General features: G+C 38.6%; 1 protein-coding gene across 2 annotated transcripts; it reads left to right on the top strand.

The window, feature by feature from the left end:
• The first annotated feature begins 1,976 nt into the window (after positions 1–1,976).
• tsr1 (TSR1 ribosome maturation factor) lies at positions 1,977–16,172 on the top strand. 2 transcript variants are annotated; one of them, XM_032545867.1, is made up of 15 exons: positions 1,977–2,146; positions 3,350–3,453; positions 3,548–3,776; positions 4,980–5,114; positions 5,230–5,687; positions 6,400–6,544; positions 6,770–6,957; positions 11,553–11,764; positions 11,858–12,017; positions 12,124–12,234; positions 12,315–12,447; positions 13,776–13,892; positions 14,025–14,165; positions 15,101–15,175; positions 15,260–16,172. In XM_032545867.1, the coding sequence occupies exons 1-15, from the start codon at positions 2,020–2,022 to the stop codon at positions 15,436–15,438; spliced, it is 2,514 nt and encodes an 837-aa protein (XP_032401758.1). In that variant the 5' UTR covers positions 1,977–2,019; the 3' UTR covers positions 15,439–16,172. The 2 variants fall into 2 exon arrangements, with proteins under 2 accessions (XP_032401758.1, XP_032401759.1); XM_032545868.1 differs by having other exon boundaries at positions 3,354–3,453.
• The last annotated feature ends 3,375 nt before the right edge of the window (positions 16,173–19,547 follow it).

The following is a 19,547-nucleotide window of genomic DNA, read 5'->3' on the forward strand; positions in this document are numbered from 1 at the left end:
GGAACACCAGGAGGCGGAAACTCTGGAACCGACCGTACTTCAAAAACGCTAAAGGTTTGCCTTCTACATAGATAAAAAACAACAACAACAACAAAATGCAAAGTAACATAAACACGTCATCCAAAGCATTTATTCCTTGGAAAAGTTTGTAGCCTTTTGATTCAACTTCAATAAAACAAGTATTGATTATGAGGATTTTCCCCCCACGATTTTTCAATAATCTTTAGGCATGTTAAAATCTTAAGTTTGATAGCGTGGGTTTGGATGTTAAAACAAGCAATATTGAAACCAGAGCTTTCCATACAACGTAGGCAGAGTGTAAAAGTGCATGGACGTAAAATTCAACAACTTTTTTACTCGGAGCAGAAGCAAAAATGAACCGTCCACGAAATTTCAAGTATAAGAGTAAGAATGTATTTTGTAAAAAAAAAAAAAAAAAAAAAAAGTCAACACCAATAAAATGATCAGACCATCTGATTTAATATTTCGAAAATAAACCAAAATAAAAATGTTTTGTAAATTTGAGTATTTTACAGACTAAAGTAAAAATAAATAAATAAAAATGAAAACAGAAGAAACATTTGCCATGTCTTTTTTTTTTCTACAAAAGTTATGAAACTAATGCATCTATTTTGGAACAAAAGTATCTCCAGCGACAATACACTCGAGCAAAAGTAGCGATAATTCAATATTTCTCAAATAAAAATAAAAAGCAAATTGCTCTAGAGCTACTAATTTAAGTCGACTATTTCAAAATACTGAAAAAAAAAATTTGCAAAGGTGGTTTGAATGAACATCTCTTGATTCTGTGTCTGAGAAATGTTCATGTTTTGGTGCAATAACAAAAGCAAAAGATGTTTTCGAGATTCTAACCAAATCTGCTATAAGAGCGCATTACGCACAGTGAAACAACTCTTGTACTCAGATAGCGGATTAGTTGACTAATTAGGCCTATTTTTCTTGGAGGAATGGATCAAAATTCCACAAAACTACTGTGAGAAATTGTGGAATGATACCAAAGTAGGCAAGTATGTCAAACACTAAGAAAATATATGTAAGCGCATGAATTTGAATAAAATACTTACATTTTTGTCATTATTCTGGTACTTTGCAAAAATACATGGTGTTTTTTTTTGTAATCCTCTCCAAGAAAAATAATGTCCTTTACACAGCGTATCTGTACAAATTAGTGATACTATATTGAATGAGAAGTAAATAATAAATACTTCTAAACTGTTTAAATTGTGGCCGCGTACTTTAGAGTTGTCTAAAAATGTTAAATGTAATGTTCTTGAATTTTTAGATGTTCCTTTTCAAGCATATCAACAACATTTAAGCAACAATGACATGAATCTGATTACAAAAATCATTCAGCAAACAAAGGTGATATTACTGATATTTTGCTGACTTTTGTTCTAAATTCTTTTTTTTTTTCTTACCAAAAATAAAATTGAAACGACAATTATCAACCATACAATTTACTCTTCTACACTTGCCCTGATTGGCCAGTAGATGTCAGTGTAGCTCACGGAACTGGCTGGCTTTTATCCTGGTTTTAACCATAAACGCCTTGAAATATTTGACGGCATTGGCAGGAGCAGCTTTTGAACAGAAAGGGGTTAAAATTTAAGTTTAAAATTTGACTTGCAGATATATAAGTTTTCCAAACAATAAATAGAATAGAATAGAACGAACAGAACAGTCTTTAGTGTCTCTCAGTGTGGAAATGTAGGCGTACCAGGGGTAAAGTCGAAGTATGTGCTCACATTAATAGAAATAAATGTCCCATTTATTAAGTATCCCAACAGATTAGCTGAGAACTTTATTTTGAATATGAAATCTATTTAAATTTAATTGGTTCATCTTAAAATGTTCACGAGAAACAGGAGAAGACGACATAATCTGTGCTAGAATAGCACAGTTGAGAGGCTTTTATTTTGAAGAATGAAATCACTTTGGAGGACACGCCTCCGGGGTGACGTCAGAGACGTCAGGAAGTCGATTAGCTTACCTTCGCACATGGCGAAAATGGCTGCGAATGAAGAAAAACAACAAGGCCACAGAGCCGGCGTTTACAAACAGAAAAATAAGGGACACAAACATGGCAAACACAGGACGAAAGGTGAAGTTGAAAGAGAAAACAAAGGTAGGCCCTGTTCCGCGGCGAAGTGTTACAGATGTCGTTGCGTGTCTTTGTGGTTGTTGCTTTGATTGACTCACGTGTTCTGCAGTCTGAAGGGATTGAGAGGACAAGATAACGCACGTTTCGGTCAGATAGTTCATGACATCAGTTTTTAGTCCGACTTCGGGTCATTTCGGGATATTCAAAGTTCTCCGCCGGATCTACGTGCAGCTGTGTGAGAGTTACAGTCAAATGTACGGCGATCTGTTCTCTGCAGCCAATGATCAAATACATGGTCAGTATTTGCATCAGTACTTATAAAAATGCAAACTCTCACTTTTCCTCATTGTAACTAATACTCGTATTTAATTTTTTCCATAAACTAGAAAATAAACAAATAAATCTATTGAAACTCTTCTGTTGCGTAGAGTTGAAGAAGAAATTGAGATGATTGTTACATTTTTACGTTTTACTTTTGAGTGCGATCTAAAATTAACTCGCATTAATATATTAATTTGGAAAATCTCATTGTAAATGTGTCCTGCGGGTGTTCGGATTTTCTTTGCTGCATTTGTTTTCGTTTTCCAATAAGTAACGGGATTTGTGTGTTATTAATGTGAGATTGTACAGTATTTTCATTATTTAAAGGACTGCTATTGATTAGATTTTTTTTTACTTTTGCCCTTTTGATATTTAACCACTCAACAGAAAACGCGCAGTGAGTGCAAAGTTGTAATTGGGCCTGTCACTATAATTATTTTTTGCTGGTCGATAAATTGTCCCAGAAGTTATTGCGATGAATCGTAAGATTGTTATTTTGAAACCACGCAATATGATGATATTGGCACGATAAAGCAAGAACACATTCTCAAATATCAATGAACTTTGAATTGTAGCAAATGTCTAAAACTGGAACTGAAAGACATTTTAAATACCGCAAATAAATAAACAAGACAACAAATAAAAGCAGTAGTTGAGATCAAAACACCAGACTGAGGACTTTTGTCATCCAGTTTTTGGTAGAAGGAGAGAAAAGAGAAAAACGATAAATCACGCAGGTGGAAATTATTGAGTTTGTTTTAACTTATCATGCGGTCGATTGATTTATTTCTTATTGCGACAGGCCTAGTTAGAACTTCACATCCTTTGTCCTTTTGTCCCCCCAGTTTTCCTGATTTTAAAAAGAACTCTGTCACTTTAACGTCCTTGTTCCCGTGTTCCTCCCAGGCAGGGTGTCAGTGATGACCCTTACTAAAAAACAGAGGAAAGAGCTGAGGAAGATGGACAGACGACATAAAGCCAATCAGCTTCGGAAAACGAAGAAAGACCAGGTCATTTCAATCCACGTGAAGAACAAAATATCTAAAATTTCCGACCTGTGTTGCAAAAGTTAATTATTATTTATTTATTTTTTTGTCCCCGTAGGTTCTGACGGAAAAGCGACGACTCGGCAGCAGGGACGGTCCCCCTCACCTGGTGGCCGTGGTGTCCCTGCATGCCAACGCCGACGCCGGAGCGGTTAGCAAGCTGCTACGTGGAGAAGGCGCCGGGGGCGTGGCGCACCTGGAGCGATGCGTCAGCGGCGTCGGAGATAGTTTCGGGCTGATTATGCCTCGCTTCAAACAGAGGTTCACATTTCTAAACCAGAGCACAGGTACGTTTTGTTGAATGTTTGTTGTTGTGCTTTTTTTAAAATCAAAAGTTTGGTTTTAAAAAGTTGCATAAATGAAGTAGTATATTTCTAGTTTAGCTTGTCTGGTATTTCTTCAACAGTGTACTGTTTTTTATTCTGTTGTTTTTCTCTTATTTTGTACTGCCTATTTTCTACTGTGACAGCTTAAAATTCCCACTAATAAGAGATTATCGTATATGATCTGAAATCCCATATTTAGGTGTTTGTATTTTATTTTAGTTGAGGCTGGGAATTTACATATACTGTATAACAAAGCACATAATCATGTTTTTTCCTCACTCTCTCACGTTAAATCAAACCAAAATTTGCCTGTTTTAGGTCAGTTGGTGTCAACAATATTATCTTTTTTTTATCTATTATTTGCTAAATGTCAAAATACTTTGAGAGAGGATTTTTCTTCTTTCTTTGTTGCTTTCTTCTACTTTACAATGTGAACTGAAGGCAATTTATGCCACTTAGTTGCAAAATGTTATATTGCCTTTTGGAAAAAAAAAACACTGTTAAAATGATTGCTAAATACCTACCATTGAGAAGCTATTATAATTTTTAAAGAAGCAATATTTTACTTATATTTTTAGTTTTAAAATGAAGAAAAACAGAATATATAGCAGTTTCTTTTACTAGATGTTGATATTTCTGGGAAAATTGAGAAGAAAACCAAGATTAATCAAAATTGTTTGCCATTTTTAGTTTTACTTTCCCCTTCTGTGTTTTATTGAACTTAAACAGTCTCAAAGTTCATGCTGCTGGTTGGTTTGTTCAGAAGCTGAATATGGTTGGGGTACTTTGTTATGATGGATTTAATAAATGGGGAATTCTACATTGTTTAAAAGACTAATAATTTTCCCGTTTGGGGTGTCGATCCCTAATTAGAGGTGATTATGGATCGACATGACCATTGTTCCGATTATTGGCAAACTGGGTTGTGCATTTCTAATATTTTTACATTTTTTAAACTATTATTGCAATAGTTTCTTCATGAAATGGAAATGAAGACTGCACAGTACAAACTGTGGGAATATTTTTGAAGTTTTTGCAATTTTTATTTATGTTTTGCTCAACTCTGCAAACTTTTTAAAATAAAATAAAAGTATAGTTCAGAATAGCTATAGTTTCAGGTTTTCTTCCCCCCAATTTTCAAGCTCTTCTTGTTTCTTTGGCCAGATGACATGCACTCCCTGCTGGATGTTGCCAAGGTTGCAGACAGCCTGGTGTTTGTCCTGGACTCAACTGAAGGCTGGGACACTTACGGAGATCACTGTCTGTCTTGTCTCTTCGCTCAGGGCCTCCCCAGCCACGGTTGGTTCCCATTTTTTGTACAATATGTGGAAAATTTGACACTATTTTCCTGGTTTTTGTCTTCCGAGATTTTATTTCTCCTAAATCTCTCCCTTCACCCCTCCTCCCCGTGTAGCTCTGGTGTGTCAGGGTTTGTCTGACATCTCAGTGAAGAAGAGGGTCGATTTCAGAAAAGCTCTGTCAAAGATCACGGAGGTCCGCTTCCCGGACAGCCGCCTCTTCCCGTTGGACTCGGATCAAGACACCACCCTCCTCCTCAGGCACCTGGGAAGCCAGAGGCAACGAAAGCTGGGCTTCCGCTCCAGACGCTCCCATCTTTTGGCTGAGCGCGTGGCGTTCACGCCAAATGGCCCTGTGGAAGGGAGTGGCGGCGGCGGGCCCAGCGGCCTGGGGACCCTGCGCGTGTCCGGGTACGTCCGAGGTCGTGCCCTCCACGCCAACAGACTGGTGCACATCAGCGGGCACGGGGACTTTCAGCTGAGTCAGATCGACGCTCCGCCGGACCCTCTGCCCCTCAACCTGACCACAGTCAGAGCGACAAAACCTGGAAGGGGAAGAGATGTTGAGATGCAGGTAAATGTTAAACCACAGGCATCATGGTCTACATCAAGAATTTTGATCAAATAAATGTAGCAGGGTGATGATTAAACGGTTTAAAAAGAAATACTTGTCATATCAGTTTATCTATATTAACTGTCTTTTATTTTGCAACTAGGCAGTTATGGACAACTGAATTAAAGTTATATTATTGGAGAGTTATTAATTTCTTACTTTGTGTTTCTCTTGTGATGGGCCATAAAAAAAATCCTTTTAATTAATTAAAATAAATTCATTAAACATTTTCCACATTTGTTCAGGAATGTGGAGCTCCAAAGTTTTGCACATTTTTCAAAACTACATTTGAATAATCTTCTGTTCTGTGAATGAAATGTATGTTTTATTTTTGTTTTTTTTAAAATGTTAATCAGAGGTATAGTAATTAAATGTGTGTTGATTTAAAAAATAATGCTTAAATGCTGAAACCATTCATTTTAGCGTTAGATTCTCACAGTATGGTAACTTCGACTAGGAATATGGCGTTTGCACAAACCTTTTTCACAAAAACGCTGAAGAGTGTGAGCAAATGTCTGCATTCAGAACAGAAAAGCTTCCCTCGCTCAACTCCTCCAGACTCCTTCAACACGACACGGTTCAGCTTCATCCTGCAAAACAACAGAAAAAGTAAATGTTAAAACATCTTTAATCTTGCCGTCAGCGTAACACGTTGTCGTTTTGTGGTTTGCAGGACGGAGATGAAAACGAGGCCCCGGTGCGGGTGCTGATGAAGGCAGACCCGTCCAGCCGGGAGAGTCTGCAGGCGGAGGCGGAGGTGGATCCCATGGATGGCGAGCAGACATGGCCGACAGAACAAGAGCTGCTCGACGCTGAAGGTGAGGAAATGGGGAAATTAAGATAAAAAATAAAATAAAAATCACTGAAGACATGAGTATCTTGATTTGTAATGAATCGTAAAAGTTCAGGAATCAATCGGAGCTACTTTAGATCAAATTTTCAGTTTTCTGAAAAGCACTAATACGCCTACACATGCATGAAAGCATTTGGTATTATCTGCAGGGTAACACGTTACTCTCCTGGATGTTCGTTTCTTTGCTTAGAGGCCAGAAAGAACAAGCGTGTGATGAAAGTTCCTAAGGGAACATCTGACTACCAGGCCACATGGATCATCAATGAAGATGAGAAGGAGGAGACAGATGAAGAAAGCAGTGATGATGATGATGATGATGATGGCAATGACCTAATGGATGAAGCTATGGATGGAGAGGATGAGGAGAATCACTCTCAGGTAAGCTGACCGATGACAGATTTAAGTTGTTCAAGTAAATGCTCATTTGGATTTAAATAGCAAATATAGTTATTACAATTGAATGTTATTCATGATGACATAAATAGTCCAGCTTTTTTCCTGTTGCATTTTGTCTTAGTAACAGTTTAGCTTATTATCACGTTGCCTTATATTCGCAGCCCTTAAGCTTTTTTTTGTTGTTGTTTGTTTTATATTTTACATTGACATGATGCCACGTGTCAGTCAGTCCAGTGGGTTTTGCGACCGACTGACCAATCGGCATTCGCAGTTTGTTCAGAAGTGAAACACCCTTTATCCGGAGGAGCTGGTCTGCTACCAAAGAAATTTTGGTGAAAAGTAATTGGAAATAAAAAAAAAAAAGCTAAATGTTGTCAGCGGGGAAAATGCTCTTAAGTCACGTTTTACCCAGAGGATTTAGACGGCATCACAGAGTTTACTCCATTTCCAAAACCCAAATGCTGTCTGGAAAAAAATTTAAAAGATGAATAAATGCCTGCGGCTGCTTTCTTGAGCAGCTGAATGCAATAGTGTTCGACGGTGTAACTGTAACGCTTCTGTCTGGATTCCCTGGGTCTAAAGCCCAGAGAAGGTGCCACAGATTATATTTGTCCGTTTGCATGTTCCACAAATTGTGCCGACGAAAGATGTCTGAGCGAGGCAGATTAGCTGACCATGTTTATCCAATACAACCAAAACAAGAAAATGCCTTGATCAACCTTTAATCATGCTAAATTCTCAAAAATACATTTCAACAGACACCAGAAGACCACCACATAGCCAAAAAGAAATTGAAGAACAAACAAATAAAAAGAATTCCCCACTCATATGAAACTCAAACGTTTTGCACAAGCAATTTTGTGCTACTTTTTTGGACTCTTTTTTTTTTTTTTCTCTCCGAAGGGTTTTTGCGGCACTAGTGGCTCGTATTTTTTTCCACAGTAGGCAGACAGGAAGGAGGGTGAGGAGAGGGGGGAAGACATGCGGCAAAGGTCGTCGGGACCGGGAGTCGAACCCGCGACGTCCGCGTCGAGGACTAAGGCCTCCAAACTTGGGGCGTGCTAACCCCCTGCGCCACTGCACCACAGCACGCCCCTTTTTGGACTCTTTTAAGATGCGAACTTTGAACTTTAATGTCAATTTCTACGTGGCTTCCCACAAATAACGTCACGAACCAGATGTATGACTCGGTGGATGTTTTTTTTCTTGTATATTTTTTTTGCCAATCTTCTTTTCCTTAATGATGGCTAATAAGGAAAAATGTCTCGGGTATCATAACAGGTAACGAGCTTCACCACTCTTTGTTTGTCTGACATTCGCTCTACCTGAGTTACACTTCTAGCTATCATGTCAGCTATAGTGACAGTTAGGATTGGATATAGTTATGATGTTGAAGGAAAAGGTTTCCAGAGAGAAGTGTGGCGTTCATTTGCATTCATCCTTCTTTACCTAAAAAAAAAAAAATACAATGCAACCAACTTCAGAATCACCTGACTGCTAAGACTTAACCTTAGCATAAACCCAGTTATGCTGTGGAGGCCTCAGAGGATTGTTAGAGAACACGAGTGAACAAACGACATCACTCTTATTGTTAGATATTTCAAAACCAAATCCAGGTATCCTTTGCCATGGATGAGTGAGGAAATGTTTTCACTACTCTTTCAATTGGTCGTACGAGTCAAAGACTTTATAAATTTGTGTCTGTGGGGTGACAAATCACAAAAAGTCCAACGGTCAAGATCGCTTTTGGAAGACGCCGCAATCGTTTTGATGGCGACCGGGACGGTGGCGAAGTCGCAAAACGGCCGAGCGGTGCATACGTGACCCACGGACAGTGCACCTCTCTGCTGAGAGGCACTGTTTGTTTTCTGTGTCCGTCTCCAGCCTGCAGTGCCAGGCTGCTCGCCACATCACAACAATAGTGTTTGGAGCCAGAGTCCCGAGAGAAGCCTCCTGTCTTCCTGTCTTGTGAACCGAACTTCCTGTCTGGACGGAGGGAGGGGTCGAGCATTTATTTGTTTCCAGAGGCGTTTGAAAAGAAGTCGGAGCTCGGAGGGGGAGCAGGGGAAGCTGGCCTTATGAAAAGGGCTCATTACGACCCGTAATTGTTAATCGCGTCCATTTGATGTCGGCATTAGCGAGCAGGAATACGTAGGTCGTACGGGGTAACAATAGGCGAAGGGGCACTTCAAATGACAGTGATTATTATTACTGCGGCGAGGATGTTGGAGAGGTTGTGAATCAACCCCATGCTGTGTGTTTTCGTCTCATGTGTCACACTTCTCCTGTGATTTGCCATGTGAGCGACTGCTGATGAGTCATTCCTCCCACACATGCAGCGCAACTGGAAGTAAGGTCTATGATAAGGGAGGATGCCTCAAGTCCTGTCCATGCTTTGCATCCTTGGCAGAGTCCTCCATTTATGTGTATGCAAAGCAACAATTCCAACAAGTTAAGAGTGCCAAATTAAAATAAATAACTTAAGAAATAATTACTTAAATATGTCATTAATTTCTTAAAACTGGTTATAAATGTAGAATTAATTATATGCACTTCAAATAAATGTTTTTATGTTATTTTTAAAAATTAGATGTAGCTATTTCATGATTTAATTAATATTTTATGTTCCTGTGCTTCAGCACAAATTGAATTAATTTAAATTGTCAACTTTAGTTGTCAAATTCAGTGGGCAGGATTAGGACTGCTTCTATGGAGACCCTGACATCCGATTGGCTGCTTCAGACAGCGGGCCAAGTCAACTTGCTACATGCTAGCTATGACTCTGTTAGTATTTTTATTGTAGGTTTGGAAATAACTTCAATAAATTGTTGTAATTTATTTATTACAAACTCTGTGTGAGCAACCCCAGCCTCTGTATCCCTAGTTTGGCCTGAAATATCTCTAACTTATCTACAAGAGAGCTTACTGTGGTCAGGCTACCACAGACTTCAGACAGGATCAACGTTAGCTAACTAGCTAACACCGGCTATCGTTGGCCGACGCTCATTCGTGAACTTATTTGAGATATTTTAGACCAAGCTAGAGATATAGAAGCTAGAGTTGCTCACCCAGTTTGTGATAAATAAAACTGAAACAATTGAATTATGTCAATAAAGTTAGTCTAGCGAAGAATTTGACCCAGAGAAGTGATTTCTTCCACGATGCTGTTTGAAGCAGCCAATCGGGTGTCACGGTTTCTGTTTGAAATAATAATGTCTAGTTATTTTTATATTTAAAAAAAACATTTCTGACACATTTTAGTCATTCTTTTTAGAAGTTATTTATTGTAATTTGGCACTCTTCACTATTCATACAGTCCTCATCCTGCCATTTTCGTAAATCCGGACGCAAACTGTATGAAAATAGCCGAACTTCCCAAGGAAGGCTGAACCCTATTTGGACTTCAGAGTTTGAGATGGCCGTGCCATGAAATAAAAGGCATTTTGAGTCCCATTCATGCCTACTCCATCTATTGAGAACGTCCAATACATCAACACAGACTTCAGGAAGCGCTACTGCACAAACAGCTCTGAACAAACAAACACAGCTTGCTCACTGGCAATAAAACAATCCCAGTTACTACACTTGGTCTGGTTAGGAAGCTAAGTTTGCAAAAGTATTTATCCTGTTTTGAAGCTGTTCACATTTTTTGGCACATTAGAACAAGTTTTGATGTATTTTGCAGGGATTTAAAGAGATAGATTAACATAAATGAATGCATGATCATGAAATCGAAGGACATGGATACAGGGTCTTTTTAAAAATAGAAAAAAATGTTTTAAACAGAGCTCCGGCTAACAATTATTTTAGTAATCGACTATTCTATCAAGTAATTTGATGATTAATCAGATAAAACATTGCCACATTCCGCAGATGTTTCATTTCATCACTTAACCCATATTTTTTACAACATTAAATACATCACAAGACGAAAACAAGCAAATAATTAAATTCTTATATTTAAATAAGAAGATAAGCACTTATGGCTAATATGCAATAACAGCATTCATTTAGTGAAATCTTGATCATTACAGTGTTGGTCTGATCTGTTGATTACTTTTTTGGATTAACTGATAATCGAATAGCAAGAAGTGGGTTAAAAGGCGCTAAAACATCAAATTAAGGAGTTCTGAGTAGAACACATTTACAAGAAAATTTCTTTTTTATCTTAAATTCAAAATTTGTATATTTTTTGTACAGTTTTGGCTTAATTACTGCACTGTTACTACACTGCGTTGTTCTTTTTGCAAATTGCCTGTTTGTTGCTAAAAAAAGGAGCTGATTTTAGCTGTAAATCGTCCAGTTAATGATTAATCGATTGCTAAATTAGTTGACGATTATTTCATTAATCATTTCATCACGATTAAGCCAATTTAATCTTTTTGGCCCTACCGTTAAATAGAATACGTGTCTGGACTAAAACGAATAAAGTCTTGGTTTGTGAATGGTCATCTGCCTCGTTTTTACTGTTTTGTTTCTCCTTTCATGGTTCCGCAAAACGTCAAACGATAAAAGCATCGGCGGGCGGTTAGTATTTTAGATTCAATCCTTCTTTGCTCCGCCTCCTTCTTGCCCAGGAGACTGGTTCCCAAGCTGCTTCGGAGGACGAAGAGGAGGAGGAAGAGGAGGAGATGTGCTCGACAGAGAGAGGTGGAGCAGATCAGCGGTACGACGACAACATGGACGAAGCAGCAGAAGAAGAAGGCCTGAAGCGCTACCGGGAGGCGCGATCGCACGAGTTGTTTCCTGATGAGGTGGACACGCCCCTCGACGCTCCAGCTAGGATCAGGTCAGCGACCTTTCATGTGGGAGGAGGTGTACTTTAAAAAGAAAAACACAAAAAAGAGAAAAAAAAAACAATAACAGTTGACTCATCCCACAGATTTCAGCGCTACAGGGGCCTGAAAAGTTTCCGCTCCTCACCTTGGGACCCCATGGAGAACCTGCCTCTGGATTATTCACGCATATTCCAGTTCCAGAGCTTCGAACGCACTCGCCGTAGAATCCTGGCGGAGGCTGCGGCCGATGAGGACGGAGCCATGGTATCGAAAAACAAACAAACAAAAAAAAAAAAACAGCACTTGTCTGTAAGTTAAAAACAAATATTAGTTTGAACTTTCCTTTCTGACCGCGTGTCCTTGCCTCCAGGACGGCTGGTACGTCACGCTGCACATCATCGACGTTCCTTTCTCCGTCATGGAGAGCGTCCAGTCTGGCAAGCCGCTGGTGCTGGTGTCTCTGCTGCCGCACGAGCAGAAGGTATCGTATCCGTCGGAGTCGCAGACTGCGCGGCGTGCTGCTTTCTGGACTCACTATGAATTGTTTCCCGCTTGGAACAGATGTCAGTGATGCACCTCTTGGTGCAGAGGCACCCCAGCAACACAGAGCCAATCAAGACCAAGGAGGAACTGGTGTTCCACTGTGGATTTCGAAGGTTTCGGGCCTCCCCTATATTCTCTCAGCACACTACAGGTGAGATATTTAGTCATCAAGCAGAAGTTTTAAATGTTAACCACATTTTTTGTCGTCTCATGGCATCAGTTCTTCATGTGTTTCATTGGGAATTTATGTGACAGACCAACAAAGTAGAACATATTTTTAAAAAGTCCATTATTTTTTCAATCTTTTTGCTGTACTTACAACTGCAAGTATTGTAGTGTATATTTCCACAGCAATACTGAAATTATTTATAAAAAAAAAATCTATGATGTCACAAAAACAAATTTTGCAAGACAGTTCCAGAAGTTATTGCGATAAACCATAATGTTGTTTTGAGACATTTTCCAAGGAATATAATGGCATAATAATGCAATTCCATCCTCTTAAGGATCAATAAACTTTCATTTCTAACAATCATTTAACGCTGGACCTGGAAGGCATTTTAAATATCCAAACTAAATAAACAAAACAACCGAAACTGCAAATAAAATGGACCTTGAAGTCTCTGAAAAAGAAAACAGCCTTTCAAAAAATACAGACCGATGCGCCAGACTGAAGACGGTTTGTCATCCAATCATTGAGAGAGATATTAGAAAATCAATCAATCGTGCAATAAGAAATTGGCAAGGTTGCTCAGGTAAACACACCATAATCCTGTGCTGCATCTCGATCACTGTCACATGATCAAACAAATATCCTTCCACCTCCTGAAACGGCAACAAGGTGAAAATTAACATCTGTTGATAAAGTAGAAGTATTATGCAAAAATCACATTTTGCACATTTTTTGTACTTCTTGTGTTTCTACTGCTTCTAAAAACAACACAAAGACTTTTTAAAAAATCACCTTACCCTTCATTTTTGGCAATAAGTCGATGTTTTTTGGTGAAAATGAGCGGTTTCCAAAATGTCACAAATCAGCAGGCACTGCCCTTCACCTAGCAACCCCAGCGAAGCCCAGCCCCATTACCTAGCAACCCAAGTGGAGCTTCAGCTGGTTTTACTGTTGTCCAATGGCTGCTGGAAAAAAGAAGTGTTTAGTTGTTGACCTACAAGAAGGCACTTGCTGCATTCTCGCTGGTCGTGCAGGAGGCTCCACTTCTGCTTCTCACTTGTGAGTCTTACTGTTGAGTTGGGAGGCGTGGCCAGCAGCAGCTTATTTAAATTTAAAGTGACAAAGCCCTAAAACAGCTCATCCTAAAATCTCATGATCCAAGAATGATTTTGTGCAAAAAAAAAATGTCTGCACAGCCCATAGAATAATTTTGCAAACCTCTATATATCTGTTCCCTTACATTTTTTTTATTATTATTTCTTTACATAATGGCAAATGTATAACAAAAGTATTGTCCTGTACTCCAGCTGACAAGCATAAGATGGAGCGCTTCCTGAGGCCGGATGCCCCCACCGTGGTGTCGGTGTATGCCCCCATTACCTTCCCCCCTGCGGGAGTGCTGCTCTTCAAACAGAGAAATGACGGTGAGATCATCGACTAGTTTTTATTCAAGTCATTTCTGTGTTCTCCTGGAATTTCAGTCTTCAAGTTCACTCCCGTCGGCTCGTCTAGCGTCGCTCTGAGTTGTCGTTTGCTTTTCTTTGTGTGTTCTGCAGGCGTCCAGGACCTGGTGGCTACAGGCAGCCTGCTCAGCTGCGACCCCCAGCGCGTCGTCCTGAAGCGGATCGTGCTGAGCGGACACCCGTTCAAAATCAACAGGCGTTCAGCCGTCGTCCGCTACATGTTCTTTAACAGAGGTGAGAAGACGGCCCATTACTCTTTCCTGTACGCCGTTTGCAGAAATATTTACTGGATTTTAGGGGTGCACGATAATTATAGACACGATAATTATCGACCCAGTATAAAGAAATGACAACGTCCGATATAACGGTTAGCACCGTTAACACATTCGGTGGCGTGGCTTTATTAATCAAGCGCTCCCATTCCAGCCTGAGACATTCACACAATTCAAGTAGGCCTGTCGAAATCAATCTTGCTGGATGATAAATTGTCCCAGAAGTTATTGCGATAAACGATAATATTGTTGTTTTTCACAGCATTTTGAAGTAATATAATAGTAATGGCCTAATAGTGCAAGAACACATTCTGAAAGATCAATAAACTTTCAATTCTAATGAATATTTAACACTGGAACTGGAAGACATTTAAAATATCCAAAACAACAAATAAAATGGATTATGAAGTCTTTGTAAACAAAATTGTTCTCCAAAAAAGGGCTGGTTGAGGACTTATCATCCTGTCTTTGGTAGAAAGAGAAAAAATGAAGAATCATGCTGATGGAAATCATTGACTTTATTTTAATTTATTATGCGATGCATTGCTTATTGCGACAGGCCTACGTTCAAGCAGCGTTGGCGTAATTGGAAAAAACATCTATCCCATTGAAAATAAATAATTTGAAAACTCCTTCACGTCAGGGAGCGACTCTGTTATATTAATAATAGTTAAAAGTGATATTATACTTATTACTGCGTTACAGAAATGAAAACATTAAATACTGACTCCCTAACTAGAAACTTCCAACACCATGTGAATGCAGCGTAATATAAAGGGAACATGGCAGCTGTAGTTTGGAACTTCTTTAAGGTTTCAGATGAAGACAATACGGCTGTCAGAGAAGCTAGCATGTGTTTCTGCTAGACTTTATTGTTTTTGTTCGTTCCTGCAACAGACGACATCATGTGGTTCAAACCGGTGGAGCTGCGGACAAAATGGGGCAGGAGAGGCCACATCAAGGATGCTCTAGGTGAGGAAACGGCCAAATTCTTCTCGTTTTCTAAACGCTTCTCGCCAATGGGACTTCTAAATATTTTTTGCTTCATCGTTTCAGGAACTCACGGTCACATGAAATGCGTATTTGATAATCAGCTTCGCTCCCAGGACACCGTCCTAATGAATTTGTACAAGAGAGCGTATCCTCGCTGGACGTTTGACCCATACGTTCCCCCGCAGTTGCCTTGGTTCAAGAAAGAAGTGACCATTGAAATGGACGACTTGGATATGGAGTAGAAGAAGAGTAAAAATAAAACACGAGAGACGGATAATGTTTGGAAATGTTTAAAAAGTGAAAATCCTATTAAATAAACTAAATATCTTGCTAAGTATGTGTTTAGTTCTGATTTTCTGTGCTGCTTTTGACTTTTTTTGAACCACTAGATGGCAGTAATGAATAAGAAATCATACATTTCTTTTACTTTCAAATTCAATTTTTGCTGAAATAATGGTCAAGCAGATTTGATGCAAGACCAAAGAGCACTGTGCTATTATTATTATTAATTCCACTTAATGATTAAACAAATGCAGGACGTGTTGCTACAACAACTTGTAACAATCTGAACATTTCGTCATCCATCATTTCAGTCTTTGAAGTCACGCGTGTGTAGCCTTCAGCCGCATTAAAATGCAACACGGACCAAATAATTACACAGAGATGATGTGATATTTGAGGAAGTGCAATCACGGCACGAGAACTCCCAAGTCGTACTTAAAGTACAAATTCTTGTCTTCAATCAATGAATTATGTTTCAGAATTCGGACAAATAGCAGCTGTCAGGTTGTATTTATTATCTTTTATCACAGGCATGCTTCAGTGGATTTTGGTCCAAAGGTGGGGGGGGGGGGAAGGGGAAATGAGAGAGAGGCTATCAGGGTGAAATAAACCACTGGTTTCAGAATGAGCCTGATGCAGAAAACAATTGTGGAAAGTACAAGATTAGGCATTTTGTAAGCTGTTTCAAAATGCATGGCAGTGCCAACATTACATCAGTTTAAAGGCAGGGGGGAAGAAAAAGGAATGGAAACAACTGTTTTCCAAGCACACTGTTCTTGAAGTCCCTCTCAAAAGTATTCATACCTCTGGATCTGTTTCACATTTTGACATATTACAGGAAAAACTTCCGTTTTACATGAACAATCTATTTGTAAAGTCACCTTGAATTCAAACGGTTTAGCTACGGCTGCAATTTAGCTAGGGTAGGTCTCGTTTAGCTTAGCACAGCTAGGAAGTACAAAGTGTAGCCCCGGTTTCAAAAGGGGAATGGAAAAGATTAATTTTAAAAATGTTGGCACACTTTACCAATTAAATTCAGTTTTAGACTTGCACTGGATCATTTAAGCACATGGATTTCATCAGCAGGCAAAAATGTAGCTAGTTGAGTAAAACATGCTAACTCTTTAGCATCAAATAAAGGTTTCCTTCTATTTTTGCTCCATCCATCTTTCCCTCTGGTCAGCTTCTGTCTCTTCTAAAGAAAACCATCCAGACAGAGTGATGCGGCTGCCACCATGTTTCACTTTGGGATGGTGGGATATCGGCTTTAACTTCTTTGGTCAAAAGATGACATTTTGGTCTCGCCTTGTTGCACATGAGCCTGAATTTTGGCAAACTTTAAAGGGTTTCTATTCTCATCTCCGTTCGGCGCTCCATCTGGAAATTCTCTAATTGAGCTTGATTTCTCTGATATAATTCCAGCCGTAAGGAGAAGTTGTGAACGATGACATTGATTTTTTTTTTTAACTTTAAAAAAAATATATATATAATGATTTAATTTTTTTGGTGTTTTAGAATTGTAGTGATTTAGTAATTTACTAAACCGGTTATTTGAAGATATCGGAGTAAAGGGAAGTGAACGTCACACTTTTCATAATTTTATTTGTAAGCATTTTAAGGCCACGCGCTGTCGTCCTCTCATCTTGTATTCGTGAGATGCTGTGTTTTGGTCTTGATTAAACTCCATAGATGAGGCGCGTCAGTCAATTTCACTTTGGGCCACAAAGAGCTGGTTGTGGTAGAATGTATTGATAAAACTTCTGCATTTGATTTGTGTCACTGTTGTCTTTTCACAATGATGTAATTTGGCAAAACCTAATTTTGATAAAATAATACAACTGAACCATTTTCACGGCCCTCTAGAGTTTAGAGCAGGGATCTGCAAACTGCGGCTCCGGAGCCGCAAGTGGCTCTCTGGACCTTCCACAATGGCTCTTGGACTGAAAATGATAAAGAAATACTTGAAGCTTTAAAAATAGATTTAATAAAAAAAAATTTTTTTAATGCAACAATTTAATTTCTACAATGTAATGACACTAACTGTAACAGTCATTTTTATTTAGATTTATTTTTCTTCGACTGGAAACAGTGTGTAAATATCAACATTCCAGATAAGAAATCTTTTTTGAAAACAGTTTATGCTTTCCTTTACATTAAAACCTAAAAATGGGAATGAAATAACTATTATTTAAAACTTACAACAGATTTTCTGTAGTAGATGCTTACCAGAGATTGTCCTTTTTTTCCCCATCAGAAGGTCTAAATCAATTTTATTTAGTTGGACTGAAGACAAAAATGGCTCTTTAGACTGTAAAGGCTGCAAACCCCAGAACATAAAGCATTCAGGCGGGCCAGATTTGGCCCGCGGGCCTCCAGTTTGACATGCGTGACATTGATGTTTGTGGTTTTATTGTGAAAAATACTTCTGTTAGGCATTGTACACCATACATCCTCAGAGGTGAAGCGTTAACATCTTAAAACACTTTGATAAAACTCTTTCTCTCACCACGGTGGTCTTGACCCATACCCCTTCTTCTCAGATCCAGTCAACACACACACACACTCACACACCCCCACACACGCCCACACACACACTCGGATCACGGCCTCTTTGTTGTTTTGAAAAACTAAAACTAAAGCTTTCCAGCTTTGTGTCCTTCCCTCCTGGCCCGTTCCTTCTTGTGTAAGAAAACACTGATTTATATGACATTCAGTATTTATCATAAAAAAAAATTAAAAAAAATGCCGAACCCTTCACATGATTATGCATGATTCATCCCCGCATTGAATCGGGTCTGAACCGCAGAGGCATGCCAACGTGTCTGGGGTATCAGAAGGTGAGGACTTTGGGAGAAAGAAAGTAAGTTAAAAGTTCACTTTGTTTTTATTTGATTACAGCTGGAAAAAGTAGAAGAAGAAGAAGAAAAAAATGGCTGCCTGGCCCCTACACTGCAAAAGCACAAATTCTTACCAAGTGTTTTATTTTTTTCTAGTTTCTAGGGCAAATATCTAAGTACACTTGAAATAGGACAAAACTAGCTTTGCAATTAACTTTTCAGCCAGACATAGGAGCTTGTCTTAGGTCAGTAATCTCTTAATATTGATTAAAAAGTACAAATTCCACTTAAGGTGAAAACTTGTCATGTTGTTTATCATTTATTGGGATAAATTTCTTATCATGGTAAAAAAAAAATTATTTATTGTTGCCACTATAAATTCCAATTAGTGATGTTTAAACCTACCCATAGGCTTTGTTTTCTAAACTGCTTGTTTGATGAGAGTATTAATAAACAGAAAAAAAAAAACAATCTGGCAATATGACTAAATCCAGTTCCTGTGTTCAGATTACTGACACAAATCCCATTACTTGATGTGACTTGTGTCCTAAAGATGTGTGTTACAAATGGGAATGTCTTTCAAGAGCACTATTTGTGTTTGTGGAGCTATAATTTTTGTTACACACAGTCATAAAGTTACCTAAAAAAAAAAAAAAGGATAGTATTTACCGTCGATTTTATCGATATCATAATAGTATCACAAAATAACGTGATAAAACTTTTATCTCACCACTTATAGCTCCACTGTCAAAATTAATTCACTTGTAACTTGGGGAAAATGTCCAGTTAAAAGTCGAACAATTCGCCAGTGGAACTGGTACTTCTTAAAAATCAAAAGTAAGTAATTATTTACTTAAAACAAGCTCAATAGTTACATGTGTTTCAAGTTATTTGCACTAGAATAGGCCAAAAATTTCTTGGTAAAATTTGGTTTTTACAGTGTAGGAGGGCAAACTGGAAGTGACAGCGTTCAGAAGAAAGCACATTTTTTATTTTCTTTGTCTTCGTTTTAAAGAAGTCGGACATTTCATTATTATTATTATTATTATTTTTACATCTTTTAGAGACGGAAAACATTTTTTTTATGCTTTACTAGGTGGTAAGAGGAGTCAAAATACTGCAAAAATAAGTTGAGCACAAATCCCCCCCCTGCCCGCCCCTTCTCACCCAACACTATCAATTTTCAACAGATAAACATTTAGCTGCCTTCGGAGGGGGGGACCAACAGCGAC

Source organism: Xiphophorus hellerii, chromosome 18 (assembly GCF_003331165.1).
Source record: "Xiphophorus hellerii strain 12219 chromosome 18, Xiphophorus_hellerii-4.1, whole genome shotgun sequence".
Lineage (NCBI taxonomy): Eukaryota > Metazoa > Chordata > Actinopteri > Cyprinodontiformes > Poeciliidae > Xiphophorus > Xiphophorus hellerii.

What these genes read in the sequence shown, in the direction of transcription:
- tsr1 (XM_032545867.1), top strand. Translation starts at nt 2,020, where the DNA reads ATGGCGAAAATGGCTGCGAATGAAGAAAAACAACAAGGCCACAGAGCC. An exon ending in ATTTCTAAACCAGAGCACAG is followed by an intron (nt 3,777 to 4,979) that starts GTACGTTTTGTT and finishes TTCTTTGGCCAG; the next exon opens with ATGACATGCACTCCCTGCTG. An exon ending in CTACATGTTCTTTAACAGAG is followed by an intron (nt 14,166 to 15,100) that starts GTGAGAAGACGG and finishes TTCCTGCAACAG; the next exon opens with ACGACATCATGTGGTTCAAA.